This window comes from Lepidochelys kempii, chromosome 1 (genome assembly GCF_965140285.1).
Source record: "Lepidochelys kempii isolate rLepKem1 chromosome 1, rLepKem1.hap1, whole genome shotgun sequence".
Lineage (NCBI taxonomy): Eukaryota > Metazoa > Chordata > Testudines > Cheloniidae > Lepidochelys > Lepidochelys kempii.
Genome location: NC_136380.1, coordinates 325,139,712 through 325,161,136, shown reverse-complemented (window position 1 = coordinate 325,161,136; position 21,425 = coordinate 325,139,712). Strand labels below are relative to the sequence as shown.

The 21,425-nt window shown below is 40.9% G+C and overlaps 1 protein-coding gene across 2 annotated transcripts in view; it reads left to right on the top strand.

The window, feature by feature from the left end:
• Window positions 1-21,425, top strand: part of LOC140905331 (B-cell receptor-associated protein 29) — a 55,808-nt gene that overhangs the window by 8,763 nt on the left and 25,620 nt on the right. For both annotated transcript variants that reach the window (XM_073328454.2, XM_073328453.2), the window contains exons 3-6: window positions 3,525-3,625; window positions 8,170-8,320; window positions 14,627-14,762; window positions 21,283-21,394. In XM_073328454.2, the coding sequence (XP_073184555.1) occupies window positions 3,525-3,625; window positions 8,170-8,320; window positions 14,627-14,762; window positions 21,283-21,394 (500 nt within the window). The remainder of the gene's footprint in view (window positions 1-3,524; window positions 3,626-8,169; window positions 8,321-14,626; window positions 14,763-21,282; window positions 21,395-21,425) is intronic.

The window sequence follows — 21,425 nt, the reverse complement described above, 5'->3', positions numbered from 1 at the left end:
TACCAAGAGTCTGCACAAGTGCAGATGGGTGCCAGTTTCCTAAACAAAGAGCCTAGGTTTTACATCTCGTTGAGGCCTTCTGCAATGTATTCTCCACTGCACCCAGATGGAATTGACTAATACACCACCATATCAAGACAACATACCCTATGCCACAAGTGGATGAGCTGTTGAAACATTTAGGAGCTGCCAAGTATCTCACTACAGTAGATTTTACTTCGCTGCTGAATCACAAGGAAAAACAGCCTTCCTGATACCCCTTAGGGTCTTCCACTTCCAGACAGTGCTTTTTGGCTTGCATGGAACAGCTGCAACATTTAATGGACAAGGTTCTCAGACCTCATCAGCAGTATGCCATTGCATATTTGGACAATATATATAGCAACAACTGAGATGATTATGTGCGGCAAGTACAAGCTGTTTTTCAGTTGCTGGCTGAGGGGTGAGGGCTCATGGCCAATCTGGCCAATCAAGAAGTTAGTTACTTGGGTCATAATGAGGGAGGAAGCCAACCTGAGCCATTGATTATTATAGTGTAGGCATTGTCAGCATGTTCCATTCTCTAAACAAAGAAAGAGGTAAGATGCTTTCTTGAACTAGCTAGGTGATTTGTCCCTGGCTTTTACCACTATCGGGACCCCTCTGATGGATCTAATAAAAGGTGGTAGTCCAAAGAAAGTCCACCAGAAAGACAACTGTTAGAAGACTTATAACACCCTGAAAAAACAGTTTTTACAAAAGCCAGTTCTCTTCACTCCATAGCACATAGCAGCCTATGGAGAATTTCAGCTCAAAGAAATTTAAGAAAGCTATGCATAACTGAAAAAGGTATTCTGGAAGTTAAACTAAACTATAGTGATAATCTGTAGAAAGAAAGCTGCTGTATGGATGTCATTACAGGTTGAATAAGAATATCTGGTTTTATGATGTACGCAGATATTCACTGTGAATTAAAACATTAAACCCAGTTTCATTTATGCTGTAACTAGGATTTCAGTTGTCTTCCCAGTTGATGAGTAATTCATTAACCCACAATACTACTAGCTCCCAGTATTCATTCAAATGTTAAACATAATGCTTGATATATTATGGCACAAATGAGCCAGAGTATAATGGGATATATTGGGCTCTTCTAGAGTCCAATTTATTTTGTGCTAGCTCTGAGGTTGATTTGCAGCATTCAGGTCTCTTAAAACATTATTTTGAAAGAACAAAATCCTTTTTTGATTTAAATTACATGTTTAATTATCTCGTTGACAAAACTGTCACTGTCAATCTTGCTGGATCAAAGATGACGTTTAGCACTTGTGACAATACCTTTGGGCAGTGGCTTTCAAGTTGTGCTCTGCAAAGCACTTTTAGATGGTCTTGTGAGCTGTGTGTGTACCTGCTTTAACTGCTGTGACAGTTGAAGCAAGAAGTGGTTCTATTGTTCTTGAAAGTTTCAGTTACTCAGGCCTTGTCTACACTGGCACTTTACAGCACTACAACTCTCTCCCAGCGCTGGTGCCACGACTGGTGCCGTAGCTAGTGGGGACATGCCCTCACTTGTCTGTTCAAGCAGCGCTCCTGTGTGCCTGTGCTTGTTTGGGTTAATGACCAGATATTAAAATCCTGATAATAAGCAAAACTTCCTGTCCGGTGAGTATATTAAAAATACCAAAATATCTGGATGGATGGAACCAAGCTGCCAAGTGACTCATAACAGAGGAATTGCCATATTGGATCAGATCAGTGGTCAGTATCAACTGCTTTTGAGGAATCAAATGTCTGGAATAACCTGTGCACAGAAGAAGTTTCCTCCTAATAAATCCCTTCCAAAACTTTTTTTGGGAGGGCAGGGGGTGGATGAGGGGGAGAGAATGTCCACATTTATTCTGTTATAACCTGGGAAGATCACAGTATTGTGACTATAGGCAGTGAAAGGAAGTTAGTGAATTCCTACTCTTGGTGAGAAACAAGCAGATACAGTGGGTGGAGGGCATCACATTAAAGTAAACTTATTTTATCTTGTGCTTATCTAATATTTATGTAACTTAATGTTATAGTTGACATAGGGCAGCACTGGCAAGGCAGCTGTTCCTGAGAGGGTCTCTATCTTAAGTGGTCCAGCATATAAAAATTGAGAATTTCTGCTTATGGGATTCAACCTTTAGTGTCTCCTTTAAGAATCACAAATCTGCCTTAAATCAATTTTTTTAAATTAGCACAACTTCTGAGCATCTTCTGCATATAATGGAAATTTGTTATATTTATATGATATTTATTTGGATAATATTGCACAAAATTTTTTAAATCCTTCACCTGAGGATTGATGAAGAGATTCCTCTCCTTGAAGAGACTTCCCATTACTTTCAAGAGGATTTGGATCAAGTCCTTAGTAAGATGCAAACCAACAGAACACACACAACCTAACAAAATACAAATTTTAAAAATATTTGTGCATCATAATTATTTTCTGATGAAACCCTCTGGCTCAAACATTGAATAATTCTCAGATGATAAACCACTACTAGATTTGGGCCAAATAATCTAGTGATGTAAATTGGCATAGCTCCTTTGCAATCAGCAGAGCTATGCCAGTTTGCACCAGCAGAAAATAGGGCCTTCTGTCTTCCAGTTTCTCTCTTACTGGTTTGCAGTTCATTTAAACATTCCAGACTTCTTCTGTTGTACTCTTTGCTTTGAAAATCTGAAGTTTTTGCAGATCTGTCCATTAATGCTGAATGACTAAATAAAACAAAGCCATGACATTCATCATCCAAGACCACTGTTTTTTAAACATTATTTGTCGGGGTGAGGGGTTTGTTTCCATTTTCCAGAGAATGGCTTCCATAGTGTATATATCTTTACTCTTGACCAGAGATGTTAACTCCCTCCCCTAAAATGTAAACCCAAGAGTAGGATACATCTCTTCATTTTTAAGGAGGAATGAGGTGCCCAGTGGGGAATTGCTCAATGAGGTGGAGAGCTTTTTCTTTTTCATTGTTAAAAGATGTGCCCTCTGGCAAGGAATCACTCTGGCAGAATGAGTTACAGCCACTATTTTTTGTCAATTTATTTCATTTTAATGTGGGGATCTTATGATTTACAGATAGCTTTTTCCTAACTCACCTGAAAAGACTATTTGCAGGTAGCTAAAAATTAAATGGCACACTATGGATTATGCATTTTCCCCTGAAGTTCTCTGTTCTGTAATGGGTGTAGAGCATACAAGTAGTAAAGCTAAGTTTATAGGCAAAAGAATCTACAGTTGAAAATAGCTAATATTTTTGTAACAGATTTTTTTTTCAATATGAATAAACACAGTTTGTAACCTTTTCTGTTTTGGGGTTTAAGAGAAGTTAAATTGGGTTGTAGGCAAAACTGTAGTTAGCTTAACACTGTTAAATTGCAGTTGAAATAGTTGTTACTAGATCTTGCTGATTGGTTATTATGAATTAATATTATTGATAAACTCTTGTATAAGGTGATCATCTTCTAATGTTTAATTTTTGGGGGATTAACACAATGCTATTTTACAGATGGCAGAAGATCTTTGTGATTCCAGTATGGAATAAAATAGCAAATTATTGGAATAAGGCATTCCTAACAATAATCGTTCTACTGATTGTTTTGTTTCTTGGTAAGTAGTAAATCTTTCTTGTGTGTTGAAAATTGCTTAGAGGGTACACAGGGTCCATGGGCAATAGATAAACAGAGTACAAACTGAACATGACTAGAAACATTTTTGATATTCTTTAAATTTCAGTTCAAACACTTTTTTGGAGGTGGTACATTTAAACTTTTGTGTGCAGACTTAGTAACACATACACAATAGTACAGTATTGTGATGATGCAGGAGAACAAATGGAACTTCAGCCAGACCACTTGTTGTCATGCCATCAGAAATTACAAGCCAAGTATGATTAAGATACGTAAGTCATTGGATGGTAGATTTCCAAGGAACGCTTAAGTGCTGGTAGGAAGATGCTTCAGTAGGTGGCACTCTTTCTCTGGACTAAAAGAAAAGGAGGACTTGTGGCACCTTAGAGACTAACCAATTTATTTGAGCGTAAGCTTTCGTGAGCTACAGCTCATTTCATCGGATGCATCGATGCATCCGATGAAGTGAGCTGTAGCTCACGAAAGCTTACGCTCAAATAAATTGGTTAGTCTCTAAGGTGCCACAAGTACTCCTTTTCTTTTTGCGGATACAGACTAACACGGCTGCTACTCTGAAACCTTTCTCTGGACTGACATTGAAATAATGTCCCAGAACGATGGGGAAAAGGCAGTGTTCTGTTGGAGGTGCTTTTTCTCAGACTAGGCATAAAACTGAGATGCTGGCCACAGCTGGTTTTGAGGGGGAAAAGAACATTGGAACCTTAGAATAGCATCAAAGTCTAGTGAAATCTGAGCTTGGGCAATAACATTCTGCCTGGCTAAATTCATTGTACTTCTGTCACAAATTACTCTGCGGGGTTTCTGTGTGCTGTTGAACATCTACTGTCTTTGGTGATGGAAGTGATTCTTTTGCATGAGAAGGAGAGAAGATAAGTTAGTAAAATGCTTTGAGGTGAAAAATGTTATGTAATTCTAAATGACTTTAAACAAAGTGAAACTGACTAGATTTACTGTCTAGGATGAATGAAAGAAATGCAAGAAGTAAACTTCAAAAAGAAAACTAGACTGGAAAATGTTCTTTTTAATAAACTAACTTGTAGTAATGCAAGTACAGACATCTAAAATATAAATAATATTTAAGTGCCTATTCTAGAAGACCTCCAGAAACCTTAACTAGATATTGTGGAGAATGTCAATACAATAGAAAAAATAGAAAAGTGGTGGATTTTTATTTTCCTCCCTGAGCTCCAACTGGAAAGATTGTGAGTAAAGTTTGGTCAAACTTTTTGTTAAGGAAAAGCAGATTTGAGCTGAAATTAAATATGGGGTATCCTTGTGAAACCGTAATACAGCTGTCTTAAGGCAAGGCCTGAACATTCCCATGGCATAAAAGGATGGAAATTGGTTTGATCTTTTCAGTTTGAATACATTCAATATAAAGTTTAACCCCAGAACTTCTTACAAGTTATGTGCATGTAGAAAAAGAAGGTTATTATAATGGTAGCTTGTATGTAGTGACATGCAGATGCTTTGCTGTAAAGTGAAATGCAGCAGCAGATTAACAACACACAGTGTTGATACTTCAGAGTTTTAGGACAGGAAGTGAAAGGTACCTTTACCTTGGAAGTGATATGTTAGGTAATCAGAATTTGATACTTGAAATCAGACTGGGAAACTAGGATTAATACCTTACTCTTTAAAAAAAGTGGGTTTTATGATGACCCCAAGTTTTGTCTCCAAAAGATGGCAAATCCAGCAGCAAATCATCACATAACACGATGATGAGGGAATTGGTTCAATAATGCATTGGAGGGAAGAATGTGACTTGCTGAATTGCCAGCATCATCCCCTACACTGTCTATGTGCTCCCGGGAGGTCTCCCATTCCAATATTAATTTAGCCCAACCTGGCTTAATGCTTATGTACACTTGAGATGCCACATCGGCACAGCTGCAATGATTTACTGTAGACAGTACCTCTGATGATGGGAGGGGTTCTCCCATTGGTAATAAACAGTGCTAATAAATAATGGTCACATAAACACCACCCTATACCGGAAACCTACTGACCGCTATTCCTACCTGCATGCCTCCAGCTTTCACCCTGACCACACCACACAATCCATCGTCTACAGCCAAGCTCTGCGATACAACCGCATTTGCTCCAACCCCTCAGACAGAGACAAACACCTACAAGATCTCTGTCAAGCTTTCTTACAACTACAATACCCACCTGCGGAAGTAAAGAAACAGATTGATAGAGCCAGAAGAGTTCCCAGAAGTAACCTACTACAGGACAGGCCTAAAAAAGAAAATAACAGAACGCCACTAGCCGTCACCTTCAGCCCCCAACTAAAACCCCTCCAACGCATTATTAAGGATCTACAACCTATCCTAAAGGATGACCCAACACACTCACAAATCTTGGGAGACAGGCCAGTCCTTGCCTACAGACAGCCCCGCAACCTGAAGCAAATACTCACCAACAACCACATACCACACAACAGAACCACTAACCCAGGAACTTATCCTTGCAACAAAGCCCGTTGCCAACTGTGCCCACATATCTATTCAGGGGACACCATCACAGGGCCTAATAACATCAGCCACACTAGCAGAGGCTCGTTCACCTGCACATCCACCAATGTGATATATGCCATCATGTGCCAGCAATGCCCCTCTGCCATTTACATTGGTCAAACTGGACAGTCTCTACGTAAAAGAATAAATGGACACAAATCAGATGTCAAGAATTATAACATTCATAAACCAGTCGGAGAACACTTCAGTCTCTCTGGTCACGCAATCACAGACCTGAAGGTCGCTATCTTAAAACAAAAAAACTTCAAATCCAGACTCCAGCGAGAAACTGCTGAATTGGAATTCATTTGCAAATTGGATACTATTAATTTAGGCTTAAATAGAGACTGGGAGTGGCTAAGTCATTATGCAAGGTAGCCTGTTTCCCCTTGTTTTTTCCTAAACCCCCCCCCCCCCCGATGTTCTGGTTTAACTTGGATTTAAACTTGGAGAGTGGTCAGTTTGGATGAGCTATTATCAGCAGGACAGTGAGTTTGTGTGTGTATGGGGGTGGGGGGGTGAGAGAACCTGGATTTGTGCTGGAAATGGCCCACCTTGATTACCATGCACATTGTAGGGAGAGTGGTCACTTTGGATGAGCTATTACCAGCAGGATAGTGAGTTTGTGTGTGTGGTTTTTGGGAGGGGGGTGAGGGGGTGAGAGAACCTGGATTTGTGCAGGAAATGGCCCAACTTGATTATCATGCACATTGTGTAGAGAGTTGTCACTTTGGATGGGCTATCACCAGCAGGAGAGTGAATTTGTGTGGGGGGGTGGAGGGTGAGAAAACCTGGATTTGTGCTGGAAATGGCCCAACTTGATGATCACTTTAGATAAGCTATTACCAGCAGGACAGTGGGGTGGGAGGAGGTATTGTTTCATATTTTCTGTGTGTATATAAAGTCTGCTGCAGTTTCCACGGTATGCATCCGATGAAGTGAGCTGTAGCTCACGAAAGCTCATGCTCAAATAAATTGGTTAGTCTCTAAGGCGCCACAAGTACTCCTTTTCTTTTTGCGAATACAGACTAACACGGCTGTTACTCTGAAACCATTGGTATCAGTAATCCACCTCCCCTAGAGGCAGTAGTAGGTCAAGGGAAGAAGTCCTCCTCAACCTAGCACTGTCTACAAGGGGACTTAGGTCACCTTCACAAAATCACTCAGTGGTGTATATTTTTCACACCCCTGAGTGACTGAGCTGGGTTGATCTAATTTTCTTGCATAGACCAGCTCTTAGTTTCAGATGCTGCTGATTGCAGCCAAGGCTGTTGGCCACTTACGTTTCATAGGAAAAGATGGTAAATTAACATACTTCGCCCACACTGTATTTAGACACTATTTACAATAATACAACTCATCTGAAAGGATTTTTTGTATACGTTAGTGAATGTGAATAAATTTCATTATGTTTGATTGGGCTCCAGTAAATACTTTTTTCATAGTTACAGTGTAAAGGAAATATAAACATTGCTTCTGTCTGATCAAATCTTAATTTGAACCATATATGCAACATCTACTTAGCAAGAGAAATCCTTAGGGAATGGGAGGGAGATCCGTTTTTGCTTTTCTCACTGCTCGCTAAGCAGCTGGAATCTGGTCTGCGTTGGCAGTATCAGAAGTCATTACCATCTGATGTGACTCTGCTAGTGTTTGTGGAATGATTTTTTTGCCTTGGTCCAGTTCCTAATGGGCAGGTACAAAAGATACCATCATAGCTGGTACTATTGTATCTAGTCAGAGGACCGTGATCTAGCATGGTGACTGAACTACCTAATCACTCCACAATGATTCCTTCCGGTGGGTCAGGCACATTTCAAGAGCCGTTGAAGTTGGTACTGCCACTAAAGGGATTTTGCTTCTTTTGTGGACTGAAGAGACTGCATATATTTCTAGAGCTCTGTCTTACACAGTAGCCTAATACACTGAGCCACAAACGCACATTAAAAAACAAGGCAAAACAATTTTTGTTTTTGTTTTTCAGATGCTATTAGAGAAGTGAAGAAATACTCAACTGCACATGGGACCGAAAAGGCTGCAAATATCAACCCCAATGCCTATGATCATATTCAGATGAAACTTTTTAGGTCACAAAGAAACCTTTACATCTCTGGATTCTCTCTGTTTCTCTGGCTGTAAGTATAAAATTTACTATTCCAATTTGTGGACAGTGTCTCTCGTACAATAAATACTGTACAAGGCAGTAACAAGAAGATCAGAAAGCTGGATGGACAGATTTATAAGAAAAGATTGAAAGAGCTAAATAGGGATGGCTTGGCTAAGATAGTATAAATGCTAAAAGTGAAAAGGAATTACTGAATGTAATATACACAGATATAACTAGAAAAGGAAAATTTGGGGTGACCATTAGGAGAAACATCTCAGTCAAGCAGTTATTTGGCAGCAGGTATTTCCATGGGGAAGTTGTAGGAGCCCAATCTTGAGACTTTAAATCTAGACTAGATAGGATAATAGAAAATGTATTTTAGGGAACAGACTTGGACTTGTAGTACGATGGGACTAGATAATCTAGTTCTTTTTAATCTCTCTGACTTCTATAACTGTTGATTTCCTTCTTGGAATTTGTCAGTTATGAGTATTTTTTTTTAACTGCAGATTTGCAGTAAATAAGTTACACCACCATTAAAATAATTCTAGTAGTCAGCATGTTGGTATTGAGAACCTAGGCTCAACTCTAACTTGACTGTTTCACTGAAACTCAGCAAGAGCTTGGATCTTTAGGAGCAATATTCCCAGCCTCCAAGACAGACTGCATATGCTTGGCTATTGAGCACTTTCTGAGAGATGGCTAACCACTATATCCTTTTCAGCAGGTTTAAGTGGTTATGCAGCTAATAACACAGATCAGTGTAAATTTCTGAGTGAATGTTTGTGTTAACAATAGTAGCTAGCCCATTTATGTTAAGGAAAGATGGGCAGAGCCTACCTAGAATTAAAGACCCACCCACTAAATCAAGGGAGGGGGCCACAGGACCAAGGATCAACTAATTCCATGAAACAAATAATGAAAAGAACAGGAGTGCCTGTCCTTGATTTAAAACAAAGGCAACAGATGGGGACATTGAGTAGTGAATCTAGTCAGTGCCCACTACTCAGTTAAAGCAGTCAAAGGAGTTGACATATGCCACCGAGAGGAACTCTGCCCAAATACCTGAGACACATAGGTACCAAAAGTAGGCATCACAGTTAGAGAGAACCTCTTTGTCAAGCTGCTTCTTCCTGGACTGATGTATGGCTCTTGGCCAGTGCCGGTAGGAAGTTGACTGAAAGGTCCTGTTACATCATCAGGTCATAGACAAGGAGTTAATAAAGGAGAAGATATGGAGAAAGGTGCAGCCAGAATCTCAGCAGGAGGTTGTGGAAGAGCCAGAAGAGAGGCTGCAACCTGGTCTGCGGAAGTAGGCATGGTCTAGGGTCTCGCAGGGGACAAATACTGCGTTCCATGAACTGTGCCTGCAGAACGCCTGTGCTCACTGCTCCATGGAGGAGCCCCCAGATTAAGTCCTCAGTGGACCATGGAACCAAGGTGGAATGAAAGCTGGTGCACTGGGAACCTCACCCTCTGCAGGGGGTAAAAGGTCTGACCACTTTGTATCAGGGTGAGACATGCTAGTGAGGAAGTGGATGGTGTGAAGAAAGCATAAGCTGTTCTCGAGTTACTGTTCAGAGGTGGATTGCCTGGATATCGTTCCCCCTACTCAAGTGGGGCATGGAGGTGAGGGAGAGGCCCAATTTCTGAAGTCTGAACAGTCCTGGGATAGCGATGGGCATGGAGAACCTTCTCACAGCACGAATTTGAGATAAGCAAGAGAGGCAGGGAGCAAAGCAGCCTTCACCTCTGGAACCTCGTGGGGACATAGCGGGTTGACAGCCTCATGCACTGGACAAGCAGTGTTGGATCCACCAGTCCCACTGAGCACAGTCCAGGAAGTCTCAGATTCTGATGACATTAGTCAGGCTGGTCCTTCAGCGCACCAGGGGAACCATATTCACCTATGAATGAAGATGAGAGTTGTGCAGCAGGGGCTTGAGGAAGATGCCTCTCCCCATCTCCACAGCGGCCACAATGCACTTCTTTGCAGAGCTTCCAAGTTCTGAGAAGGTCCTGGTAAAAATAACAGTACCTCAGAGAGATCTTGGGTTAGAGAGCCTCCCCCAAGGTGGTTATGAAAACTTCCACAATTGTTGCTAAGTTGATAGCTCTACAGACTGAAATATTTTCTTTCAATTGAAAACTCTTATTTTAACCTGTAGAACAGATAGAACACAAGTCACAATAGCACAATCTCATTACCTCGTCTTGCTTCTACCCTGCCCTGGAGGGACCACATCTAAGGATGAAAGGATGGTTAATTGTTCATGATTCCTTGGCCTCTGTGCTAGGACTATCAACAAGGGGCTCAACTTAATTTTTTGGGCCCAACTTGGTTTTTTACATTAATTTATTTCAACTCATGAAGCTCTGTAGGTGCCTGTTTCATGATTTGGGAGCCCATTATCTCATTTTTATATACACAATAGTAAACATGATAGAATATAATCTTATCTCTGCCACCGGAATATGAATGGGATGTATAGTAAAAAAGTGAGTGCGATACAACAAACTCATTCAACTAAACCTGTCCATCTCAAAAAGTAAGAGGAAGTGGGAAAAGATGAACTCTACTGCATGCCTAAGTGTATGTCTACGCTACAAACTTTAAGTTGACATCCAGCTGCCACAATAATTAAGTCAGAAGTGCATTTCCACACGAAACTAAGTGGAGCGTGTCCCACTAGCAGTGCTTGTATTGATGCTGATAGCAGTATACCATGGGTAGCTATCCCACAGTGCAACTCGCCATGGGGTTTTGGGAAGGGCTTTCAATGACTCATGGAACCAAAACATTTTCATGGGGGAACTGGGATCCTGGCTTCAGCATCCCATGGTGCATCCTCCTCCCCCGCATCTCAACTGCAACTGATAACATTTCATGCCTTTTTTCAAAACACTGACAAAGCTGCATGTGCACCATCTCCTGAGAAGCCTGGATCCCGCTCAGCAGTGACTATTGTGAGCATTACAAACACCACACGCCTTATCTTGCAGTATTTTCAGAGCGACGAGAGGAGCCGCTGAATGTAACATGGCAATGTCCTTCAAGCAGCCATGCTGGAAGCCATAGAACGAAACAATTCCCGATTGCTGCTGGCAGTCGTACAGCAGCTGAACACAATGGAGCGTCGTTTCTGACCCAGAAACAAGCGCTGACTGGTGGGATCACTTTGTTATGTAGTTATGGGATGACTATCAGTGGCTGCAGAACTTTGTATGTGCAAGGCCGCTTTCCAGGAGCTGCGTGCGGGGCTCCCAACAGCCCTGCAGCACAGCAATACTAAAATGAGATGTGCTCTGACAGAGAAAAAGCAAGTGGCAATCACTGTGTGGAAGCTTGCAATGCCAGACTCTTACCGGTCAGTAGGGAATCAATTTTGATTTGGTAAATCCACGGTGGGGACTGTGTGATCCAAATATTCAGGGCCATTAATTGCATGTTTTGTTGAGGGTAGTGAGTCCCTTGGCAATATGCAGGACGTATTGGATGGTTTTGCTGCAGTGGGGTTCCCTAGCTGCAGTAGGGCAATAGGGATATGCATGCCATCTATCTTGGCACCAGACCACCTTGCCAAAGAGTACATAAACAGAAAAGGGTACTTTTCTCCCCATTCCTGCTGAAGCCCTGAGCCCCGGCAGGCATGCCCCTTGGGGCTGAAGCCCTGAGCAGGCACCTACTGTGAGGCTGAAAGCCCAAGACACCCCTCCCTATTTGGCAGAAGCCAGAGGTGACACATGGAGAGGGGCACATGGAGTCACGTGCCCCCCCAGATTTTTGCCAGGGTTTGCTGGACCTGCTTGGTCACCTGGTGCTACCAGGCCCCCTACCTGCATGGCAGCTGCGGGAGCTGGCAAACTGGGAGCTGCATCTGTGGGCAGAAGCAGCAGCAAATAGCAGGGAACTGCACGGAGAGCTGTTGTTTGTTGCTGTCTCTCCCCACGGAGCTAAAGCAGCGACCCCTCCCGACAGCTCCCAGAAAAAAGCATAATGTGGGAATCACGTGCACTATTGTTTGCAGTCCGAGTAATTGAAATGAAAACTGCCACCATCTCCCCTAGGTGACCTCAGCTGATATCATCCTCCTGAGGGTAGCAGAGGCAGCAAGGGAACAGATGCTGCAATGATGCCAGCAGAAGTAATATTGGAGTGGTGTGGGAAAGTGCCCTACTGTGGTGGAAGAAATAAGGCGCCCCCCCCCCCCACCCTCCCGAAACCTTCTGCAACAGATTGCAGAGTACCTCCATGAATCTTTCCTGGAGATCTCTATGGAGGATTCCCAGGCCATCCCTCTGCACATAAGCAGTTTTATCCATGGGGCTCCCTCTGCCTAGCTGGTGCAGCCACTGGGAAGCAGATAGCCACTGTTCCTCATCATTTTAAAAAAAAAATAAACAAGAGTATAAGAACATGTGACCCCAAAATATTAGCTGGAGTTGCATACTCACCAGAGATGCCTTCCCCGGCATCAAACTTGACCACGATGCTGTTCTGTGACGGGCTGGATCGTTCCTGGGTTTCAAACAGCTCCTGGCTTTCTGGGAGAATGGATCCGCTACTCACTTGTTTCCCATTCTCCTCTTCCTCATCCTAGTCCAAGACCAACTCAGTGTTGCCTGTGGTGGCCTAGGACTCCAATTCCTCAGAGATATCCAGGCTGCTATTGGGGTCGTTGATGGGAATTGCACGTAGGTTAGTTTAGAAGTGGCATGTCTGCGCTGCAAAACCAGAATGACTGTTTCTCTCTTTTCTTCTGGTATGCCTGCTGAAGCTCTTTAATTTTCACACAGAACTGCTGCATGTCCCTAGTGTAGCCCTTGTCCCCAGTGCCACATGCAATCTTTTCATAGGTGTCTACATTTCTACGGCTGGATCGGAGCTGTGCCTCTACAGACTCCTCGTCACACAGACCAATAAGATCCACCACCTCCTGTGTACTCCAGACTGGAGCGCATTTGGGACATTGAATCACCATGATCCACTTGGCTGGTGAGCTCTCCATGCTGAACCGACAGGAAATGGGAATTCAAAAGTTCTTGGTGCTTTAACAGGAGAGGTGCTGTTTCCTGTGTACCTAGCTGTTGAGCAACAAAGTTGAAAACGTTCACCAGAACAGTCACAGTGGAGTATTGTGGGATACCTCATGGACGCCAGTAAAGTCGACGTAAGCAACACTGTCTACGCTGCCTCTTCGTCGACCTAACATTGATTTAAGCACTACGCCCCCTGCAGAGATGGGAGTAGTTAAGTCAATGAAGCAGGCAAGTTACATAAGCAGAATGGACCTGGTAGTGTAGACACAAACTTTTTGATCGATGTAAGCTGCCTTCAACCAACCTAACTGTGTAGTGTAGACCAGGCATAAAAGGTTAACAGGTCTGTTAAAGCTTCTCCCCAGAACAAGGGTGAGGCAACCACTTGGATTTATGAATCCAGGCAGCCATCTTACAAAGTAATTTTTGCTCACTGCTGCCTTCAGCTTTAACAGAACCAGTAACATATTGCCGAAAGGCTCTGGTAATGTAAGGAGGGAAAGATGCATCAAAATGAAGTGGAAGTTTGTGGGTGTTCAGAATAAAGAGGATCTTTGAGAACCTGAATTATACCACTTAGACTCAAGTGTTCTTTTGAAGCATTGGTAGGGAGGTGAAATTGGTGTGTGTTCCTTGTCAGAATTATGGGGAGCTGTCATATTTGGATATCTTGGAAGTAATTATCACTTTAAAATGAAAAACTCTCAGACTTTGTCACACTTTTGTCAACGTGTGTTTTTGTATTTTATTATTTGTGTTAATACAAAACAAATGTTTAGATCCAAAATCATCAATAGAATACATGGGATGTAATATGCAAAAATTACAAATACATTTTAAAATTAAATTGAAAAGTGCTTTTACCCTTGCCTCCTACAAGGGTTCTTATACCATGCTTATTACCATAATATCTTAGCATCTGAATCTTGAGTTCAGGGTTCTATGTTTCTTCTATAACATTAAATAACAGTACAAGCACCTTCAACCTTGTAAGCAGTGGAGGTCCCTGCCCCACTTTTTAAATATGTGTAATGTTATCCTTTGGAACAGTTGACATTCAGAACTGGAATTCAGGTCCTGAAAGGTTTTTCACTTTTCAAGTCCTAATTTTAACTATTTGTCAACATTAAGCTTATGCATGTGTCCTATTAATTTAAGATCCTAAACAGTCTCTTAAATTTATTTATAGAAGCATTTTGTTCACCTTTACATCTAAAATAAATCTTAACTGAAAGCAAAGAATCCTATTAGGAAAAGTAATGATGCTTAAATTCTCACTGTGTTTCTTCCTCAGTGTATTGAGACGTACTGTCACCCTTATTACTCAGTTGGCAAAAGAGATGGGAATTCAGGTAGCTATGGAAATTCAAGTAGCAAATACTAATGAAGCTGCCAGAAAATACATGGAGGAGAATGAATTATTGCAACAGGTATCTTAATTACCTTTTTAATTATCTTTTTTTAAAGGAAATAATTACAGCAAAAACTGTATGAGCTGTAAGACCCATAGGGTATGTCTACGCTGCAGACACCCATGGCTGGCCCATGCCAACTGACTCATGCTCGTGTGGCTCAGCCTAAGGGGTTACAGTCCTAAAGCCCAGACTCCAGCCTGAGCCCTAAAGTCTACACTGCAGTTAAATAGCCCCTTTGGGCTCCTCTCAGTTGTGGAGCTGCTTTCTGGGTGGGTTCGCCAAACATGAAAACCATTCTTCTGCATAGTTCAGCCCACTAACTACCCATCATTTGTATGACTCCGTGCTATGATGCCAAAATGTTAATAAGGGTTCTTTGTCTCAAAAACTTTCTATTTCAGTCAGTGATGCGTTCCCTGGGTAAGTGCTCTTTTCTTAGTCTCCATAGGCTTGTGTAGCGTTTCAGAGCATGTTTGCCCCTACCCTGGCTTTTAGGTACCAGCAGGAGGGGATGAGCTGCATAGGTTTCAAGATTTCCACTCAGTTTATGGCAGTTGTTTGACCCTACCACTGTGGTTACCTCCTCATGCTTCTAGAACAGTGGTCCCCTAATTGTGGGACATGCCCCTCAAGGGGGACACGGACAAATGTTCGTGGGTGGGGGTGGGGCACATGGTGGGGCCCGGGCCAGCCCCCACAGAGGTCAGGGAGAGAGAACCATGCTTTCAGCCCCACTCTGCCCCCAGGCGCAGTTCCACCCCTAGACCATCTCTGCCCTCATTCCCTCTCTGTCCCCAGGCCAGCTCCATCTCAAGCCCCAGCTCCTACCCCATCTCCAGTTCTGCCCCCAACTCTGCCTTCAGCCCAAGTTCTGCTGCTGAGGAAGCCTTAGCTGTGCTGTAATGGAAGGGGTCATGGATGGATTCCCTTACTGGTAAGGGGGGGTGGAACTGTAAGAGTTTGCGCCCCACTGTTCTAGAACAACGTGCAAGAGGGGGATGTGCTGGAACTATGAGTTTCATCCCCTATGATTTTAATTTAAAAAAAAAAAATCTAATTACTGTGATACTATTGGATATCACAGGTTCAACTGAATTGGAATGCATGGAAGACCTCCAAGGAACAATTAAAGGCTATAGGAAATGGTGTAGGTGATTCTGTAGATGGCATTATTTCCTGTCAGTATTGAGCTAGGTAGAGGGACTATTATGTTGATGGAAGTGCCATGTTTCACAAAAATAGAGAAATGAGATCCTGACCACTTGTGATCATGAAAGGAGTATTTGGATCTTTACTGGTAGCAGAACCTCTACTCTTAATCTGGCCAAATTCCAGTTTAGACAGTTATATTCTCTCTACTTAAATTTCTTCTGCAGTTGAATTTTACTAAATTTGTATGGGGTTTTTTACTGGTTTTTTTTAAACTCCTTTATGCATTGTGGTGTTACATTAAATGTTTATATCACCCCAGAGGTGGTTATATTTTAGTAGTGGCTGATGTGATTGATATCTCTAGTTCGCATTTCTTTCTGCACAGGATTTTTGAAACACACATTTATATAGCACTCTTCTTAAAAGCTGTTGTTCACTCATAAGAACAGCCATATTGGGTCAGACCAAAGGTCCATCTAGCCCAGTATCCTGTCTTCCAGCAGTGGCCAGTGCCAGGTGCCCCAGATGGAATGAACAGAACAAATAATCATCAAGTGATCCATCCTCTGTTGCCCATTTCCAGTTTCTGGCAAACAGAGGCTAGGGACACCATCCCTGCCCATCCTGGCTAATAGCCATTGATGGACCTATCCTCTATGAACTTATCTAGTTCTTTTTTTAAACTCTGTTCTAGTCTTGGCCTTCACAACATCCTCTGGCAAGGAGTTCCACAGGTTGACTGCATTGTGTGAAAAAATACTTCCTTTTGTTTGTTTTTAAATCTGCTGCTTATTAATTTCATTTGGTGACCCCAAATGAACCCCTAGTTCTTGTGTTATGAGGAGTAAATAACACTTCCTTATTTACTTTCTCCACACCAGTCATGATTTTATAGTCCTTTATCATATCACCCCTTACTTGTCTCTTTTCCAAGCTGAAAAGTCTGAGTCTTATTAATCTCTCCTTATATGGCAGCCATTCCATACCCCTAATCATTTTTTGATGCCCTTTTCTGAATCTTTTCCAATTCAATAATTTTTTTTGAGATGGGGTAACCACATCTGTGACCACATCTGCATGCTGTATTCAAGATGTGGGCATACCATGGATTTATATAGAGGCAATATGATATTTTCTATCTTATTATCTTCCTTTCTTAATAATTCCCTACATTGTGTTAACTTTTTTGACTGCCGCCGCACATTGAGTGGACGTTTTTAGAGAACTATCCACAATGACTCCAAGATCTCTCTCTTGAGTGGTAAGAGCTAATTTAGACCACATCATTTTATATGTATAGTTGGGATTATGTTTTCCAATGTGCATTACTTTACATTGATCAACATTGAATTTCATCTGCCAATTTGTTGCCCGGTATTGTGAGATCCTTTTGTAGCTCTTCACGGTCTGCTTTTGACTTAACTATCTTGAGTAGTTTTGTATCATCTGCAAATTTTACCCCCTCACTGTTTACTCCTTTTTCCAGATCATTTATGAATATGTTGAATAGGACTGGTCCCAGTACAGACCCCCGGGGGACTCCACTGCTTACCACTCTCCATTCTGAAAATTGACCATTTGTTCCGACCCTTTGTTTCCTATCTTTTAACCAATTACCAATCCATGAGCAGACCTTCCCTCTTACCCCATGAAAGCTTACTTTGCTTAAGAGTCTTTGGTGAGGGACCTTGTCAAAGGCGTTCTGAAAATCTAAATACATTATATCCACTGGATCCCCTTTGTCCATATGCTTGTTGACCCCCTCAAAAAATTCTAGTAGATTGAGGCATGATTTCCCTTTACAAAAACCATGTTGACTCTTCCCCAACAAATTCTGTTCATCTATGTGTCTGACAATTTTGTTCTTTACTATAGTCTCAACCATTTTGCCCGGTCCTGAAGTCAGGCTTACCAGCCTATAATTGTCGGGATCATATCTGAAGCAATTAGATTACATCCACAGTTAGTAGTTCTGCAATTTCACATAAGAGTTCCTTCAAAACTCTTGGGTGAATACCATCTGGTCCTGGTGACTTATTACTGTTTCATTTATCAGTTTGTTCCAAAACCTCCTCTAATGACACCTCAATCTGGGGCAGTTCCTCAGATTTGTCACCTAAAAAGAATGGCTCATGTTTGGGAATCTCCCTTACCTCCTCAGCAGTGAAGACCATCTGAAAGGATTAATTTAGTTTCTCCGCAGTGGCCTTATCAACTTCCAGGGTTGCCCAACACTTTGCTTGAATGAGCTCATGTAATAGCATGAATTGATTTAAATCAAAGGATTTAAATAACCGATTTTAATAATTTAAATAATAAATTTTAATAGTGTTTGCTCATTTTAATCATACTTTTAAGTTATTTCCTAACAAAGTTGATTCTCATTGGTTGGTAACCATTAAAACATGTTGATGTGCAACTAAAGATAGCCTTTACACTAAATTTGATGTTTCTTTTTGCTAACAATACACTTATTTAAGCAATTATATCGCTTAATTTATATTTAGGTTAATGATTTATGCATTTATTTTTTACCAGATGAATTTTTATTTGTGATTTGTGTTAAGCTCTATTTGGATGGAAGTTCAAAGTTGATTAAAATGCACAAAAACAGAATTTAATTATTTTATTAAATCTACCTTTAAATATGCTGGATACACTATTTTTATGTATCAAAACATGGTTTGCCTTTCAAACTAATTTATTAAACAAAGGAAATATCTGTAGTTAGTAAATTGAACTGATTAATTCTGGTCACCATGTCTTTCAGAGTTTTAGAACTTGTAAATTTCATCCTCTCACACTTTGTTTTCATTCATAGATTGGACGAGAAAAAGAAGTTTCATGCTTTTTCAGCTCCCAGTTGGTTTCCTAACTCTGAATGAACTAGTCATTGAACTGAACTAGTTCAATAAACTGAAATGAGGAAAATGGTCTTTCTGCACTTGCAGAAGAGGCCACTGCTATCAAAAGCTGGCTTAGCACTTCAGCAAGCTCTGATTCCAAGTTGCTTAGCCAGTGACTTCCACCAGTTCAGTAGTTTGACTTTCATTAAAGCTTGGCAGCAAATACAGATTGCTTAATTGTATTTTTTAGTATTTAAATTATTTTAATTCATTAAGTTTAGGCCTTCACATAGATTAATTTCAAATTTCATTGTAAATATATTCATTTTTTAAAAAGAGATCAGTTTTCAATTTAAATAAAAATCCAATTTAAACTAAAACTAATTTTTATTTTTTCTTAATTAATCCACCATGTCATATAATCACTTACACAAACATCTAGTATTATGTTAGCTATTGGCATGGTAGCTACTTTCATTATGGCTGTTACCTGGGGATTAGCTAATTTGTTTTTACACTTAAGATTTAAACTTTTCAAAAAATATTGTTTTAGGAAAAGTAGAAACAAAAGGTTTAAAATTTGCCATTTGAAGTAATCCTCTGGCTGGTTCAATACGCAGTATTGTTAAGGAAGGAAAATTAATTTCATCAGTATTGTGTAACATAAGGAATTTTGCCTGGCACTAACTAGTTGGATCTTTGTAGGAAAAAGTTAAGCAAGAAGTCAAAAATACAAATTTTGGCAGTTTTGTTTCACAACTGAGATTCTGTTCAATAAAACACATTATCAAAATAAAGTTATCTAGAGGTGTGTTCAAGTGTACCTTCAGTGTAAGTAGGTGGTAACAGCTTGTGGAGCCAGGAACCATAACTGTTTTACTGGTAATTCGGGTAGGTGTCTTGTAAGGAAATAAGGTCAGTAGAGTGGATTGTAGGCAAGTCCTTTTGTGTAGTCCATGGTTGTGTGTGTTCATGGAATTCGGCATGTTGCCAAACTGCCACAATCCCGTGTTTTGGCTGGGATATCTGCCATTTTGCTCTAGCCAGATGCCTGACATCTTGCATTTTCTGTCCTGCTGGGTTGTGGCTGCAGCTTCATCTTCCTCTTTCTGTGCTGCTTTCACTACAAAGGGGACTCTGTTACATAAGAAGTACATTCTCCCCTCTTGTGAATAACAGAGTCAGAAAGCAGAGTAGCCCTCCTGGCTCTCAGGATCTTCCTTGCATATCTGTGGAGGGGTGTGTGTGTGCGCCCTGAGGGGAGAACTGTGGCAGCCAAGGGCCACGCTGGTGGGTTGCAGGTGCCAGGCAGAGCTCCATCCCGCTTGGGATGCAAAGCGTACTGACTACTCCAACATTTTATTTGGTAGCTCCTCTTTCACCCGTCTCAGATGATTTCCCAAGATTTTTATCAAGGGCCTTTGCTCTTTCTCCTGAATATTCTGAGCAATCTCATTTATCTCATGAGTTCAGCTCTTTTTCCTATGTACTTGACTCTTGTATCTACCTCTTTACTTTTGAATGATCTCCTCCACCCTCTGTCGCTCAGCACAAGAAAATGTGTTGCTCCTTTTCTTCACCTAGAAGCTTGCCTCTTCTCCTGCTCTCCTTAAATGGGACAGTTCACGTTCATGTGTTTGATGTGGGAGGTCAGATGAGCAGAGGATTGAATTTCTTTGAAGGGAGAATACTGGGGAGGGAGGAGTACGCGCATGGGAAAGGAAGTTGCAGGAGAAATGAGGAAAAAGTCACAAGAAACAGTGACTAATCCTGGATATTTTATCATTTGGTAATTAAGGCACAACTGTTTAATTGCTTGAAATGAAAAGATTCATAATAGCAAGTACAGTAAGTACATAACTTTTATTTAGTGCCTAATACGGCTTTTGGGGGGACTTCCAGGTGCTTAGCATTTCTGGAAATCAGATAAAACTGTATTTAAGTACCTAAACATCTTATAAATATAAAAGGTTAAGTGATGACTTGATCACAAAATACAAATATTACAAGGGGAAGAGATTTCTGATAATAGATAATTATTTTATCTGGCAGATAAATGTTTGGAAGCTGCCCCTGGACAAATTCAGAGTAGAAATAAAGGTACAATTTAACAGTGAAGGTAGCTAACCATTGGAGAACATGTGGTAGATTCTCTATCACTTGCGGTCTTTAAATCAAGACTGGATATTTTTTTTTTTTCCCAAAGAGATGCTATAGTTTAAACACATTATGCGTTTGATGCTGAAATTATTAGGTGAAGTTCTTTGGCCTATGTTATGCAGGAGGTTATAATAGACAATCCTAATGGTCCTCTTCAACCTTAAATGTTATCACTATATTTATGGATGCATCTGTTTGGGGTGGGTTTTTTTTCCCCTCCAGAGGTGCTAATCTTTTCTTGCTTCTTTTTGACATCAGTGTGAATTGAAGACATCCAGCACAATATAGGATCAGGGCCAATGTTGTTTAGTCATTTGTATTAGTATCGAGCAGTAATTTAAACTAATACTAACTATATCCACAATTTTTTTTGATAGGCGTTGAATGAAAAAGGGAAGTGTGAAAATGAACAGGCACTAGAAGAAGACAATAAAAAACTGAGGCAAGAAACTGAAAAACTGAAAGCGGAATTAAAGAAAACTTTGAATGGTAACTTTTTTTTTTAATTGCTTTCTTTTTA